This window comes from Perkinsus marinus, assembly GCF_000006405.1.
Source record: "Perkinsus marinus ATCC 50983 genomic scaffold scf_1104296970664, whole genome shotgun sequence".
Taxonomy (NCBI): Eukaryota; Perkinsozoa; order Perkinsida; family Perkinsidae; genus Perkinsus; species Perkinsus marinus.
The window spans coordinates 266,726-282,351 of NW_003202385.1; the positions used below are offsets into that span (position 1 = coordinate 266,726).

The 15,626-nt window shown below is 49.7% G+C and overlaps 1 protein-coding gene across 1 annotated transcript; it reads left to right on the plus strand.

Moving 5' to 3' along the window:
- Positions 1 to 86: 86 nt before the first annotated feature.
- On the plus strand, positions 87 to 15,143 carry Pmar_PMAR017134 (ciliary dynein heavy chain, putative; the record flags this gene model as incomplete). The annotated part of the gene is made up of 39 exons (XM_002767512.1): positions 87 to 141; positions 195 to 247; positions 288 to 407; positions 458 to 1,717; positions 1,767 to 1,913; positions 1,966 to 4,014; positions 4,063 to 4,312; positions 4,364 to 4,599; positions 4,644 to 4,769; positions 4,812 to 5,128; positions 5,181 to 5,299; positions 5,347 to 5,482; positions 5,538 to 5,760; positions 5,805 to 5,970; positions 6,016 to 6,186; positions 6,231 to 6,358; positions 6,406 to 6,528; positions 6,575 to 6,734; positions 6,780 to 6,880; positions 6,927 to 8,240; positions 8,292 to 8,434; positions 8,482 to 8,576; positions 8,621 to 8,745; positions 8,942 to 9,807; positions 9,848 to 9,953; positions 10,000 to 10,175; positions 10,227 to 10,291; positions 10,333 to 10,460; positions 10,510 to 10,682; positions 10,735 to 10,849; positions 10,896 to 10,978; positions 11,198 to 13,800; positions 13,848 to 13,992; positions 14,038 to 14,203; positions 14,249 to 14,388; positions 14,463 to 14,606; positions 14,653 to 14,733; positions 14,781 to 14,921; positions 15,062 to 15,143. 39 exons carry the CDS (start codon positions 87 to 89, stop codon positions 15,141 to 15,143), a joined length of 12,831 nt encoding a protein of 4,276 aa, XP_002767558.1.
- Positions 15,144 to 15,626: the final 483 nt, after the last annotated feature.

Genomic DNA, 15,626 nt, shown 5'->3' on the forward strand with positions numbered 1-15,626 from the left:
AGGTGTGAGGAGAGTTGTATGTTGTGCTGCTGGGTGTTGTAGATGATAAGAAACCAAGATTCCGACGACGCCGACAGAGGACTATTATGTCGGAGTTGCTGGCCCCTAATGATGCGAGTAGAGTGAGATCCTATATGGGAGGTAGTAGTAGTAGAGCAGCATCCTCCCGTACTCGGACAAGGCATGGTTGGTAGGTCCTCCTCGAGCACTTGATTGGATACCTCCATCAGCCGTCCTCAGTGAGCAGGTAAGGCATAGTTTGGGTGTCCAAATTATTGATCTACTAGGCGGGAGGTGATGTTGGAGTAAGACAACATATGGGGCTGAGTCTGGAAGGAAATGTCCAGAAGCGGCACGGTGAGCCAACCTCTGGTCTACCGCCAACCCCACGAAGGCGCACTATACAGGTAAGTTGTAACTGTACGGTGGTGCTTAGAGTGATAGTTACTGTAACTAGGTCCGTCCGAAAGTCATTGCTAACTTCACCCACATAGTCGGTTCGAGGCCACGGAGGGTCCTGGTAGAGAGAATTCGTCAGGAGCATTTAGCTGAGGACTTGGTTGGAATACTGAGATCTAAGTATGGCGTGTCCTTTGAGAAGGGCAGTGATGTGGATAGAGGCTCTTGGCTGTCTCTGGAGTACTTTGATAATACTGAGTACGATGAGCGAGCTCCTGAGGAATGGATAGCTCTGGGCTATATAGAGGCTCAGCGACAGAAGGAACACTTTGGTGCAAAGGGAGAGGACGTGAGTGACTTGCCGGACTTCCTTGCTTTGGAGGCGCTTGGGCTTTGTGATGAGGGTAGTTGGAAGCAGTGTTATGTCGTTACTTACGATTCGATGAAGGAGCGGTTTGGAGTGACCTTTGTTGAGGGCGATGAGGAGGTTATTTGGCTGAGTAAGTTGCGGGTGATGTTCGTAGGAGCAGAGAGCCCAGCTAGGCATGCGAGGCGGGTAGCTGATGCGGTGGCCTTGAGGAGGGCGACGGAGGCTAAGGTAAGGTATACTACGTGCTTGGACTGTATGCCTAAGAGTGGGGAAGGGAGGATGGGGGGCAACCAGGTGCTGAGAATAATGCGAAGGGTGACTGGGAAAAAGAGGCGGAGCGGAGGTGATCAGGAGAGATTGGAGATGATACTGGACGATGTGAATGCTGAGCTGACTAAGGCTGTGAATAGGATGACGATGTTGTGGGTGTTCGCCAAGGCAAGAGAGCGGCAGACTATAGATGAGGCCAGAGGGGATATGTCTATTGTCGCTTTGAAGTACCTTACTGATGATGTTGATATATCTGGGTCGTTGAGGAGGACCACTAGGAGGACTAGGCCAACAGGTTTTGGTCTACCTTGGGGCCGTCCAGTGCCAGGGTCGGCCTTGGTCCTCATGCCTGGGGTGGAAAAAGGGTTTGTTAAGAATGTACTGAGTAAGCTTACCTTTGATACATTGTTCACCGAGAGGGCTGTGATACGCACAGTAGTGGGAGTGCGGGCTCTCTGTATTGATTTGTTGAAGTCCCATCCTACTGTACAGCTACTGCCTGTCAACTTGCCCTATAAACCATGCAGTTTGGAGGCCTTTAAGGAGTGGCAGAAAGCGGCTATTGAAAAGACAGCAGCAAAGGTCGTGGACTGTTTCACTGGGAAGGTTGTGAAAATGATACGTGGGAATTTGGAGATTGTTGGTAAGGGATGGTTCAATATCGACGAGACTAGCCTGGTGAGATCAAACATGGTAAACGTTGATGTAGATAGGGTGTTGTCTTTAGGAGGTATATAATTATAGCAAGTTGAAGAAGTTCATCGTAGTGATGCGCCTGATGTTGCAGGATTGCCTCAGGGACTTGGCCATCAACACAGCGGAACTATATGTGAAGTACATCAAAAGGCATGTGCCGAGAGAAGTGCGTATAGAGGTGAGAATAGTGTCGGGTCTGGGAGTCGAACGTGTGATGTATATGCTTTCAGAACCTGCATACGGTGATAAACGAGTGGAAAGAGGGAACGGTTCGAAGCGACGGGTCTGATGCTCCTGGGGCGCTCTTCACCATAGAGATCAAACGTATTGAGAAGAAGGGCGAAGAGTCTCGTCGGTCAAGTGCCGCCCATGCGACTAATAGACTACTGAGGAAACGGAGCAGTGGGGAGGTATCAACTCGCGCAGCTTCTGCTGCTGGTGCTGCTAACGCACGGCGAGCATCATACACTCCGGAGTATGAGTTCGCCTATGCTACCAATCCTGCGATGTACGTCCAGGCTGTAGCTGGGGAGACACTACTCACTGCATTGAGAGCTATCAATGACGTACCTCACATAGAGAAGGCCACAGTGCCTCAGCTGTTCAAGTCGGTAGTGTACCGACAGAAGTTGGCTACACTGAGCTTGGATGACGATCTAGTAGTGAGGGCCAAGGAGGAGCTGGAGGAAGAGTTAGCGGGAAGTGTGTTGAAGGCACTACAGGAGTATATTGGGATGCTTGCGCCCTACAAAGAGTTGTTGTTACTGGAACCTGCTAAGTTCATTGAGAAAACGCTTGATGATGAGGAGACCCCGGCCACTACTGAGGAGGTGGAGGCGGATATTATCAGTCGTAACAGACTGCATGATGAGGTCTTGGAGGATATCCCTGATGTGGGGGTACAGATAGGGTGGGTGGAGGTCAGAGTAGGGGAGATTAGGAAAATCTTGGCCGATAAGCATAGGCAGGTTGCCAAGCTGGAGATAGATCTGCTCATGAGAAGGTATAGAGCTAGTTGTGAGCAGATCATTTCGCAGTGCCAAAGCATATCTACGATATTGAGGAAAACGGCAGAGTCGATCGAGCATCTGGCAGAGTTGAAGGAATACGCCGAAACCCAGTTGCCAAGTTTAATGGTGAAGATGAGTACTGATATTGAAGCCGCGTTGAGGATCCACGAAGCCTTAGAGAAGTTCAACGTGAAGCTAACCCCGGATGATGTGAGGCAACGATGGCGTATTTTCCAAGTGCCGAAGGATATTGATACGGAGCTCGAACAAGCTAGGGAGAATTGGGCTCTTACTGAGAAGGGGTTCTCTAAGGATATGGCAGATGAGATGGAGCTTTTCTTGGAGACTCTGGACGATATCGAAGGCACCATTCTCACCTTCTATCGGTTCAATGACCTCAGCAAGTGTCATGAAATATACGCTAACGCTCAGTCTGTTAACGAGCGGCTGAGGGACGCAAGTACGGCAGCGAAGCAGTTCAATGCGAGGGAGGTGCTACTGGGGGTTGAGGAGGTTACTGATTACAGCAGGGTCGGGACTTTGGCCAAGGAATGGGAGCCTTATAATAACTTTTGGAAAATTGCTCATGATTGGGTACTCGATGAGCCCAAGTGGCGCCATGGTCGCTTTGATAGTATTGATGCTGGAGATATGGACAACAAAGTGGGGTCGGGAGGAAAGCAGTTGCATAAGATCCTCCGACAGCTGAGCTCTACTCCGGAGAACGCTACGTTGATTGAGGTGGCAGGCGAGGTGAAGAAGCAGTTGGAAGATTTCGAACCGTACGTCCCTATAGTGATGGCCTTGAGGAACCCCGGCATGAGGGAGAGGCATTGGGAGGCTGTAGGGCAGTTGTTGGCCCGGGAGGACGAGGAGCCGGTTAAGGTTGGTCCGAGCTATGCTGATGATAATATGGATGGGAGCACGAACTTCAATCTGGAGGCACTATTGGGCATGGGCATCCTCAAAGTGACGGATAAGGTAGCGGAGGTTGGCGAGAGAAGTGCTAAGGAGTTCAGTATTGAGAAACAGCTGAGAGGCATGCAGGAGGCTTGGCAAACGGTCGAGTTCGACTGTAGAGAGACTTATCGTAATACTGGTACTTACATATTGAAGGGCTCTGAGGAAGCGTCGATGCTACTGGATGAGCATATAGTGCTCACTCAAGCAATGCAGTTCTCCATATTCAACAAGCCCTTCAAGGAGGAGATCGATGCCTGGGCTACTAAACTACTCTATGTGTCGGAGTGCTTGGAAGCGTGGTTGAAGGTAGGACTGTCGTAGGTAGTCATGATGATGAGTAAGTCCGATAAACAGGTCCAACGCGCATGGATGTACCTCCAACCCATCTTTGATTCGCCCGATCTCATGGTGCAGCTGCCTAGCGAGGGTAAGAAGTTCAAGTCGGTGGACCACGTGTGGCGACAAGTGATGGGTCGGGTGGCGAAGGACTGCAAGGTTATCAATGCTTGCTCACAAGAGGGGCTTCTTGAGAAGTGGACCCAAGCTATCGAGGACTTGGAGTGGGTCCAGAAGGGCCTAGAAGACTATCTTGAAGTCAAGAGAGGTGAGCCTCTACTCATGTTTTGTCATTGACAAATCTGCTTGGTGTTTTCAGCTGCTTTTGCGAGATTCTATTTCCTATCTAATGACGAGCTGTTGGAAATTCTCTCCCAGACTAAGGATCCTACTAGAGTCCAACCTTTCCTCTGTAAAGTATTCGAGAACATGGCCAGTCTGGCATTCAATGAGGACCTCACTGTATCTAGTATGAGCAGTCTAGAGGGGGAGAACGTAACGTTCGTAGAGTTACTCTCGACGGCTGGTTGCAACGTTGAACACTGGATGACGGAGGTGATGTGACTTACTATCTTCATACCACACCATCGCTGATTCAGGTCGAGAAAGCCATGAGAGAGGCAGTGAGAGCAGCGCTATATAACGCTGTGTTGACGTATGTAGACGTGCCTCGCACAGAGTGGTGTGTGAGCCATCCAGCACAGACCATCCTCAATGCCAGCCAGGTACCACTATAGTGATCATGTTAGTATTCGAGGCCTTGTTAGATACACTGGACGTCGGAGGTAGAGGTCCATATAAAGGAGGGGACTGTTGGCCTATATGCTGAGCAGCTCCATCAGCAGCTCATGGATCTGGTGGCCCTCATTCGGGGCGGTCTGACCAAACTACAGCGGACAACGGTGGGGGCCTTGGTGGTTATAGACGTCCATGCTAAGGATGTTGTGGAGAAGCTCAATGAAGAGGCTATCACTTCTACCTCGGCATTTGAGTGGATCTCACAGTTGAGATACTATTGGAATAAAGACGATACTGGTAGAGAGAACTGTTGGGTTATGATGGTCCAGACGGACTTCCCCTATGGGTAGGCGGTCGGCTGTCTAGGTTGGTATAAGAGGGGCAGCCTACTTGTGTAGGTACGAGTATCTTGGCAACACCTTCCGACTTGTAATAACCCCACTCACTGACATGTGCTATATGACTCTAATGGGAGCCCAAAGCCTCAATCTAGGAGGGGCGCCTGCTGGCCCTGCTGGTGAGGGGTTCGAATCCACAGGTTGTAGTTGGTAAGATACGAAGTAGGTACGGGAAAGACCGAGACCACCAAGGATCTTGCTAAGGCTCTGGCCAAGCAGTGTGTTGTATTCAACTGCTCTCCTGAGATGGACTACATTATGGTTGGCAAGTTCTTCAAGGGTCTTGCCTGTTCTGGAGCATGGTATCGTCATCAAGCCTCATCTTTAGTGGCTCAGCTTCCTCCTTCCCCTCTGTAGGTGTTGTTTCGATGAGTTCAATCGTATCTACATAGAAGTGCTCTCCGTGATAGCCCAGCAGCTGTTGGTCCTATTTGGTGCTAAGGCCGAGCTGAGCAGCTACTCTGAATCAAAGGAGTTGGAATTTGAGGGTTCTACTATCAATATGAGGCCGACCTTCAACGTATTCATCACCATGAACCCTGGGTATGCTGGTCGAACTGAGCTACCTGACAACCTACAGGTCGGTAATCACTGCGGCTATCACTCAATAATCCCTTCCAACAGGCACTCTTCCGACCAATGGCTATGATGGTCCCTGACTACGCCCTCATCGGTGAGATCATGTTCTATGCCTATGGCTTTGCATCGGGTAGAGCGTTGGCGCAGAAGATGGTCAGCACGTTCAAGTTGAGCAGTGAGCAGTTGTCTAGTCAAGATCATTATGACTACGGTGAGGTGCCTCGTAGAGGGGGTGTGTTCTCTACTCGGGCTGTAGGTATGCGAGCTGTGAAGTCGACCATAGAAGCAGCTGGTCTGCTCAAGAGGCTACACCCTGATCAAGATGAGAATCAGATCTTACTCAGAGCCCTTAATGATGTCAATGTGCCCAAGTTCCTCAAGGATGACCTACCACTCTTCGCCAACATCATCACTGACCTTTTCCCTGGTAGCATTGCCTCGTCCTGTTGATCACTAATTGGTTATTGGTAGATACTGAGCCTCCTGTAGTGGAGTATGGCGAGCTGAAGCCAGCCCTGGTCTCTGCCTTGGACAAGGCGCGCATGCAGTCTACCGACTATGTTATGCTCAAGTGCATACAGCTCTACGACACACTACAGGTTGGAGGTCCCTTCGGCCTCCTTGGACTACCCTAATGCCTTGTCAGGTGCGACATGGTATGATGCTCGTGGGCCCTACTGGTGGTGGCAAGACCAACACCTACAAGGCGTTGCAGGCCGCCATGACTTCCCTGGCTAAAGAGCATGAACCTGAGTCCAGCTTTCAGAAGGTGAGAGCAGCAGCCTTCCGAGGCATTACCGGGACCTGACTGGCAGGTGCACACACATATCATAAATCCAAAGGCCATAACGCAAGCCCAGCTCTACGGCGCCTTTGATGAGATAACGCACGAGTGGAGTGACGGCATTGCTGCTGAAGAGTTGAGGGTGGCTGTGAGGGACACCACTCCTAACAAGCACTGGATAATCTTCGATGGTAAGGAGGTGAATCCAAAGGTCCTCTTATGAAGATACAAAGCAGGTCCGGTGGATGCCCTTTGGGTTGAAAGCATGAATACAGTACTTGATGACAACAAGAAGCTTTGTTTGGTATCGGGGGAGATCATCACTCTCACCGCCCAGGTAGGGGCGTCCCCTATGTTCCCGCCGCTGGTCACTTCCATGATAGATACGAATGATGTTCGAAGTGTCCGACCTGGCAGTAGCATCACCAGCTACAGTGTCGAGGTGCGGTATGGTGTATGTCGAGCCTGAGTCCCTAGGTATGAACCCTCTCATAGACTCATGGCTCTCTGGCCTTCCTCTATCCTTTGCTCATTATGCCCCAACGTACAGGGAAAGGCTCCGAACTTACTGCTATGACTACATCTACAACACTGTCATGTTCGTCAAGAAGCGGCTTCATGAAATAGTCTTTGTGATGGAGAATGCCCTATGTGCGAGCTGCCTCAGACTACTCAGTTGTGAGTTCGACCGTCTGCGGCCAACGGATTACGTCAAACTAGAGAGCCTACAGGAGCCAGTGAAGGAGCTCGAACAGGCTCTAGGGTCGGTATTCATATTCGCCATCCTGTGGTCGGTCGGAGCTGCAGTTGATGGGCCTGGTCGAGAGCGCTTGAGCAAGTTTCTTTGGGCTACTGTGTCGGACACAGCGGCTAGCGAACTAGATGAGCAGGACCGGGGAGGAGATGGTGCGGGCTTCCATCTTCCTCCCAGACATGTTGACGATATCCACTTGAATGGTGTAGAGGAGGGAGACAACCTCTTTGGCTACTGCTTCTTGGTTAGCGAGAACCGCTGGGTCCCCTGGCTTGAGACCATACCACCCTTTGTGGTTCCTAATAATACTAAGTATGAGGATATAGTGGTACCTACTACTGATAGTGTGAGGTCAACTCACTTGTTGAAGACGCTATCTGAGCATCATCATCATACGCTTGCCTGTGGTCCTACTGGGACGGGCAAGTCGGTGAATACCGCACAGTACCTCCTCAAGGGCGCGCCGGAAACCTTCCAGCCGGTGTTCGTTAACTTCTCGGCACAGACTCATGTGAACCAGTTCCAGGATTTGATCGATTCAAAGCTAGAGAAGAGGCGTCGAGGGGTGTTCGGCCCTCCAGCAGGGACGAAGATGATCCTTTTTGTGGATGACCTCAACATGCCTCAGAAGGAATTCTATGGTGCCCAGCCGCCCATAGAGTTGCTCAGGATGTGGCTTGACCACGGCGGGTGGTATAACCGTAAGGAACTCCTTTTCAATAAGGTCGTCGACATGGTCCTTGTGGGTTCTATGGGCTGTCCAGGAGGCGGCAGGACCTTCATCACAGAGAGGCTCAAGAGACACTATCATCTCATAGGGTACACCGAGCTGAAGGAACAGTCGATCAGTGGTATCTTCAACACGATTGCCAACTACTTTTTCAAGGCTTTCGATGAAGAAGTTCAAACACTCGTGCCAAAGATGGTTGATGGAATCATAGACGTATGCCGTGACGAGCTGTACCATTGGTAAGTGCTCAATGGTCTCTGTTAGGTTTTCCAGAAGATAGGAGAGACGTTGCTGCCAACACCGGCTAAGAGTCATTACACATTCAACTTGAGGGACATCTGGAAGGTCTTCCTAGGCGTATGCGGTTTATCCAGACAGAAAGGGAACAACCCAATGATGGCCATCCGGTAGGTCTAGTGGTGGCTTGGACACTTATGATGATGTTTGCATTCAGCTGCTGGGTTCATGAGATAAATAGAGTTTTCGGCGATAGGCTTGTCGATGATAAGGATCGTGCATGGCTCGAGGAACAGGAAAGGGAGAAGGTAGGTCATCCTTTCGCTGCTCTTAATATGGTCATGCTTAGCTCCGAGGGTACTTCGACGTGGATCCGGATGAGGTCTTGAAGGCCGACAGGCTAGTCTTTGGCCGGTTCATGGACGTCGGAGCGGAGGTGCAACACTATGTTGAAATATCGGATATGGAAAGGATGAAACAGGTGAGGCCTTGACTGTGGTGGGGGGGAGCATCATCACGCCATGGCCGGGGTGACGATTGAATCCATTCTGTTCGCTTCGGTCTACGCCGATATTGAATACTTCTCGGGGAAGCAGATGGTCGGGGATGTATGTACAGTTACCTTCGCACCGGTTCGCTAGCATTTATAGGTGGTGTACTTATTGTCCTCTCTTCAGGTCATAGAGGCATATTTGGATGAGTATAACAGCACAGCAGTCCATAGGATGCCTCTGGTGATGTTTCTGGATGCATGTGAGCACGTATCTAGGATAAGCAGAATCCTCGATCAACCTCGAGCTAATGCCCTCTTATTGGGTGTTGGTGGGTCCGGTAGGCAGTCGTTAACACGCTTATCGAGCTTCATCTGTGACTATGAATGCTATCAAATAGAATTGGCCAAAGGGTATGGTATGAATGAATTCAAGGAGGATGTTAAGACCTGTCTTATGAAGTGTGGAGTAGAAGACAAAGTTCAAGTATTCCTATTCTGTGATACCCAGATCGTTTCTGAGGAAATGGTAGAGGCCATCAACAACGTGCTCAATAGTGGAGATGTTCCTAACCTGTATAAAGTAGAGGACCTCGACACTATCGCGTCGGGGTGTCGAACAGTATGTCAACAACAAGGACTACAGCCAACGAAAGCGAACATCTTTGCAACCTATCTCTCGAGAGTCCAGAAGAACGTCCACGTGGTATTGGCCTTCTCGCCTGTTGGAGATGCCTTTAGAACGAGGCTGAGGATGTTCCCATCATTGGCCAATTGCTGCACTATTGACTGGTTCGCTGAATGGCCCGCTGAGGCACTTTACTCAGTGGCTGAACAGGAGATCCTTGGTGGCAGTGTACAACTACCCAATATGGAAGGGATACTCAACGGCTTCAAATTCGTTCATCAGAGTGTTGAAAACGAGGCGAAGAAGTTCTTCGAGGTGCTCAAGAGGAAGGTGTATGTCACACCCACGAGTTTCCTAGAGCTTCTCAACTCCTTCAAGAGTATACTAGCTGAGAAAAGGAAGGATGTCGGCCTCCTACAGCACAGGTAGGCATTTTCTCACGGTCATTGAGTATGGTCTCGGCAGATACCAGGTTGGCCTCGATAAGATATCTCGAGCCGAAGACCAGGTAGCCGAGCTACAACAAGACCTGGTGGCTATGAAGCCTGTGTTGGAACAGACGTCGAAGGAGGTGCTGCTGTCAGCTGCTATCCTTGGCCTTAATGTGTTGGGTGTAGGTGGCCGAGATGATGGTGGTTATTGATGATGATAAGAAGGATGCAGCGGTGACACAGGAGGCTGTGGCTAAGGAGGAGAGTGAGGCCTTTACTAAGAAGGAGATAACTCAAGCCATTAAAGACGATGCCCAAAGGGATCTTGATGAGGCCATTCCGGCTCTGGAGGAGGCTGTCAGGTCTGCCTGCCCCTCCCCTTTAGTGTATCATTGACGTATCGTTGTGATCAGGTGTCTGTCGAAGTTAAAGGCTGAACATGTTCGTGAGGTTAAGGCGATGACGAATCCTCCATCAGGTTGGCAGCTCACTGAGTCATGAATATGATGCTGTCGTCAGGGGTGAAGCTGACAATGGAGGCAGTGTGTATTATGTTCTCGATCAAGCCTGTGAGGAAGAACGATCCCAACAAGCTAGGAGCCAAGATGGATGACTATTGGGAGAGTGCCCAAAAAGAGCTCTTGCAGGTGACCACAGATGGAAGGGCTGACGATCTGTTTATGCGACGCCTTGCAGGACCCGAAGAAGCTACTGGAGTCGCTGATGCATTACGACAAAGAGAACATAGCTGATTCGGTGATAGATAAGATAACGCCTTATATTGAGAGAGAGGACTTTGACCCACAAGCCATCAAGAAGGCTAGTGTGGCTTGTGAGGCCATCTGTATGTGGGTTAGAGCGATGTTCAAGTAGTGTACCAAGGAACGGGTACTGGCGGGTGCGGTATTGTTTGCTGTATAGGTACGACACTGTGTCGAAAGCAGTAGAGCCGAAACGTGTAAAACTGCGAGAAGCGGAGGAAGAGCTGAAGGATACCATGATGAGGTTGGACGAGGCTCAGGAGAAGCTGGCTCAGGTAAGGGCAGTATTTTAGATGACAATAGGTCATTATTGTTGCATAGGTCAACGCTAGAATAGCTAAGTTAGAGGCTGATTACAGTGCTGCGGTGGAGAAGCAAGAACAACTTCAGAGTGATAGCAACATGTAAGCACACTGTTGGAATATATGCCAGCTTTTCCCAGCTCAACTCAGGGTTCTCGTCTCTATTGTGGAAATTTTCTCGCGAGTTGAGGTACAGAAAAACCAACAATAATTTCCGAAAAAAACTTCGGAATTTTCAAATGTAGTTGACCATGTTCATATTTTCCCACGCTGTGTAAGCATTGTAGCTTCAATCGGAGTTTGGCAGTGTACTGTGTCAAGGTGCGAGGTGAAGCTTGAGAGAGCGCACAAGCTCATCGGTGGTCTTGGGGGAGAGAAATCGCGATGGAGGGAGAACGTGAAAAATCTATCCCGTTTACTAGACCTATTACCAGGCGATTGTTTGGTCGCCGCTAGTGGAGTCAGCTATCTAGGGCCCTTCACCAACGAGTACCGACTTGTGTGTGAGGCGGCCTGGCGAACTGAGATGTCGGCCCTGGAGATTGAGTACACCGAGAATTGCTCCCTACGGTCGGCTCTGGGGGAGCCTGTGAAGATAGAGCAATGGGTGGTCTGTGGCTTGCCCAAGGACTCCCTATCGATCGGCAATGGCATCATCCTAGATAAGGCTCGTAGGTGGCCTCTAATGATAGATCCTCAGCGGCAGGCTAATAAGTTTGTGAAGACGTTGGGGAATAGCAGTATTGAAAGTGGTATGGACATATGCAAACTCTCTGACACTAATTTGCTGAGGACTATGGAACTGGCTATCCAATTCGGTAAATGGGTCGTATTGGAGAATATAGGCGAGGAACTGGATCCAGCCTTGGAGCCTATACTATTGCAGCAAAAGAGTAAGGATGCTTCGGGTTACAGCATAAGGCTTGGTGACAAGAACGTCCCTTATAACGAGACTTTCCGATTCTTCATGACCACAACTTTACCGAATCCTCACTATTCTCCTGAGACTAGTGTGAAGGTCACCTTGTTGAACTTTGCTATCACACCTGAGGGGTTGGAGGACCAAATGCTGGGGATAGTTGTGTCGAAGGAAAGACCGGAGTTGGAGGCACAGAAGTCACAATTGGTCTCTCAGAATGCTAAGATGAGCGCACAGCTGAAGGCTATTGAGGATGAGATACTCAGACTGTTGGCGACTAGTGAAGGGGATGTCCTCGAGGACGATACCCTCATCAATGCAATTGCCCAGTCCAAGGCCACTGCTATGGAGATACAGGAAAAGCAGGCGGAGGCAGCGGTGACTGAGAAGAACATCGATGAGGCTAGAGAAAGCTATAGGTGTGTAGCTTACCGAAGTAGCCTTATATTCTTCTGTATTGTAAGCCTCACTAGTATTGATCCTATGTATCAGTACTCATTGAGGTGGTTCCAGCAGCTATTTTCTTTGGGGATAGATCAGGCCCCGAAGCCGACCGATGTCTCGGACTTGGATGCGAGACTGGATAGTCTTATAGACTATAACACTTATATCTTCTACCAGAATGTATGTCGAGGGCTCTTCGAGAAGGACAAGCTTATGTTCTCCTTTGCTCTGTGTATCAAGCTTATGCAGGGCGATGACCGTGTCCCTGCTAACGAGCTTAGATTCCTCCTCACCGGACCGACAGAGGACTACGTCGAGACTGGCCCGCCCATACCTGCCGAGTGGATATCAAAAGCCACATGGAATGAAGTGCTCGGTCTACAGTCCCAAGTGCCGGAGTGTGCTGGTCTTGCAGCTAGCATCACCGAGAAGGTTGATGAATTCCGGAAGATATATGATACCACGGATGCCCACAGTCTCAACCTGCCCGAGCCCTGGGAGGAGCTCCTCACACCTCTGCAGAAGCTGTGCCTCCTACGGACTCTACGACTGGATGAGGTCATCCCTGGAGTCGTTAGCTTCGTGGCTACAGAACTGGGCCAGAGGTTCGTCGAGCCGCCTACCTTCGATATCTCAAAGTCTTTTGCTGACTCTACTAATATGAACCCTCTTATCTTCATCTTGTCCAGTGGCAGCGACCCTACTAGTGATGTGCTTGCCTTTGCTGAGTCGATGAGCATGTCGAAGAAAATGGAGGCTATCTCGCTAGGGCAGGGTCAAGGCCCTAAGGCGGCTAAGATGATAAATCATGCAGCGGCCAATGGTGGTTGGGTTCTACTACAGAACTGTCACCTAGCAGCGAGCTGGATGAGCACTCTCGAAAGAATATGTGAGCAGCTCACGCCTGACGTTACTGATAGTAACTACAGACTGTGGTTAACGTCAATGCCCTCGAAAGCCTTCCCTGTTATGGTCCTCCAAAACGGCGTCAAAATGACTAACGAGCCGCCGAAGGGTCTTAGGGCTAACTTGATGCGGAGTTATGCTCAAATTAGTGACAACATATGGGAGGACAGTGCCAAGCCTGAGATCTTCAGAAAGCTCCTTTTCGGGTTTTGTTTCTTCCATGCAGTAGTGCAGGATAGGCGTAAGTTCGGTCCTATCGGCTGGAACATCCCCTATGGTTTCACTAACGAGGACTTGGCTGTGTGCCGACGTCAATTGATGGTCTTCATTAACCAGTACGATGAGGTGCCCTATAAAGTCTTCAACTACCTGGGGGCCCAGATCAACTATGGTGGTAGAGTCACTGACGATAAGGATAAGCGTCTGATCAATTGTATCATCAAAACCTTCTGTTGTGAGGAGCTTGTCACGGATTGTGCGCGGTATAAGTTCTCGGAGTCTGGTGTATACTATTGTCCAGAAGAGGCGGTATTCGTGAGTGATTTCATCAAGTACATTCTCACTCTGCCACTCAACCCGGCGCCCGAGGCCTTTGGTATGCATGAGAATTGCAACATCACATGTGCTCAGGCAGAAGCTGAAAATCTCCTAGCTGGTGAGTGCTCTCGAGACTGTCGTCGTGGAGTAGAAGTACCTTTCTAGGGATGATCGAGATGGCCCCTTCGGGTGCCGGTGGAGGAGGAGGCAAGACGGTTGAGGAGATGATCGATGAGACTGCGGCGCAGATCCAAGAGAAGATTCCTGAAATTGTTGACTTTGATTTAGTGGACGAAAGATATCCCACTAGGTAAGGTAAGGGCTGTCACTATTAGAATACTTCTTGGTGATGTAGATACGAGGAGTCTTTGAACACCGTTCTGAAGCAGGAAGTACTGCGGTACAATAGGTTGATCGAAATAATGGTATCAAGTTTGAAGGAGCTGAGGAAGGCCCTGAAGGGTCTTGTCGCTATGAGCGCGGAGCTTGAGACGGCCAGTCATCAGTTGTTTGCCAATACGGTAACATATGACTAGCGGCATATCACAACCGTTGCGATGGTACAGGTCCCGGATATCTGGGCCGAGTTAGGCTTCCTTTCTATGAAGCCCTTGAGTAGCTGGATCAACGATCTTGTGGACAGGATGGTCTTCATAAACCAGTGGATTGAGCACGGGACACCGAAGGCATTTTGGATGAGCGGCTTGTAGGGCGAAGACCTCTTTAGTGCCTTCTTCTGCTCGTTATGAATAGAGAGACTGATTTGTTGTTCCTTCCTAGGTTCTTCCCACAAGCGTTCCTCACTGGATGTCTACAGAACTACGCACGGAAGTTCACATTAGAAATTGACCGACTCCAGTTTGGATTCACTTGTCTGGATATTTTCAAGCCCGAACAGGTCACCGAGGCCCCCGAATATGGAGCGTAGGTCTAAATGCTTCTATCACCATGTCTGTGATTGATACCCAAGATACGTCTTTGGGCTCTTCCTTGAGGGGTGCCGATGGGATTCCCAAGCGAGGTTATTGAGTGAAAGCTTGCCTAAGGAACTGTAAGTGTTAGTAACAGTATTGTTACTATTATCAGTATTCCATGTAGTTACAACGAGCTCCCTATGATACATTTCTTACCAGAAGTCGACCGGGAGAAGCCTGCTGATGTGTACATGTGTCCCACGTATAAGGTCCTCTCTAGAAGGGGCACTCTCTCCACAACAGGACATAGTACCAACTTCGTCCAGTAAGCTCACGCTTCCGTCTTGTCAGCTCGTTCAGCGGTTGTCCTGGACGTGCGCTGACTGCAGTAGTTACTCTGATGTGCTGAGCCTCGTTAGAGAATCTCATAGGGAAGACAGAGCGTGGAGATTGGTGGGGCTTTAGGTACCTGGAGCTTCCCAGCGATCGTCCCCAAGACGTGTGGATTCGGGCGGGCGTTGCGGCCTTCCTTTCACTCAAGTTCTGAGGTTGACACCTCTCCGGTGTAGAGGAGAGTGGTACCGACCTTTGCTAGAAGCATGGCATGTTGGTCGATCTTATATTGTGTATTCTGGCGTGTTAGTGAGGTTACTGTCGTGTTCAGTGAATCCTGGGAAGAGGATAGGTGGAACGATTGAGGACTTTCCGCACAGTGTGTCTGTGTTACACGTAGTTGGTAGATGCCGTGTGACAACAGGAGTGTTGGTTGGCAATTCGTGGTAGTGAGTTTGATGATACTTCCCAACATGTCGAATTATTTACTTTGAAGTGGTTGTACTTGGCGTTGACAGTAGTTAAGATCAGTTCACGAGGCTAGTCAAGTGAATATTCCAGACCACTTGAATGACGGGAGGAAGGGAAAGGAGGTGGCTGAACATGTCCAATGCGTTTTGGATGACGATGTTGTCTTTCATACTGCACAGTGTTTGAAGCTGTGCTATATGTGATGGTTGTAGACTAATTTCTACCT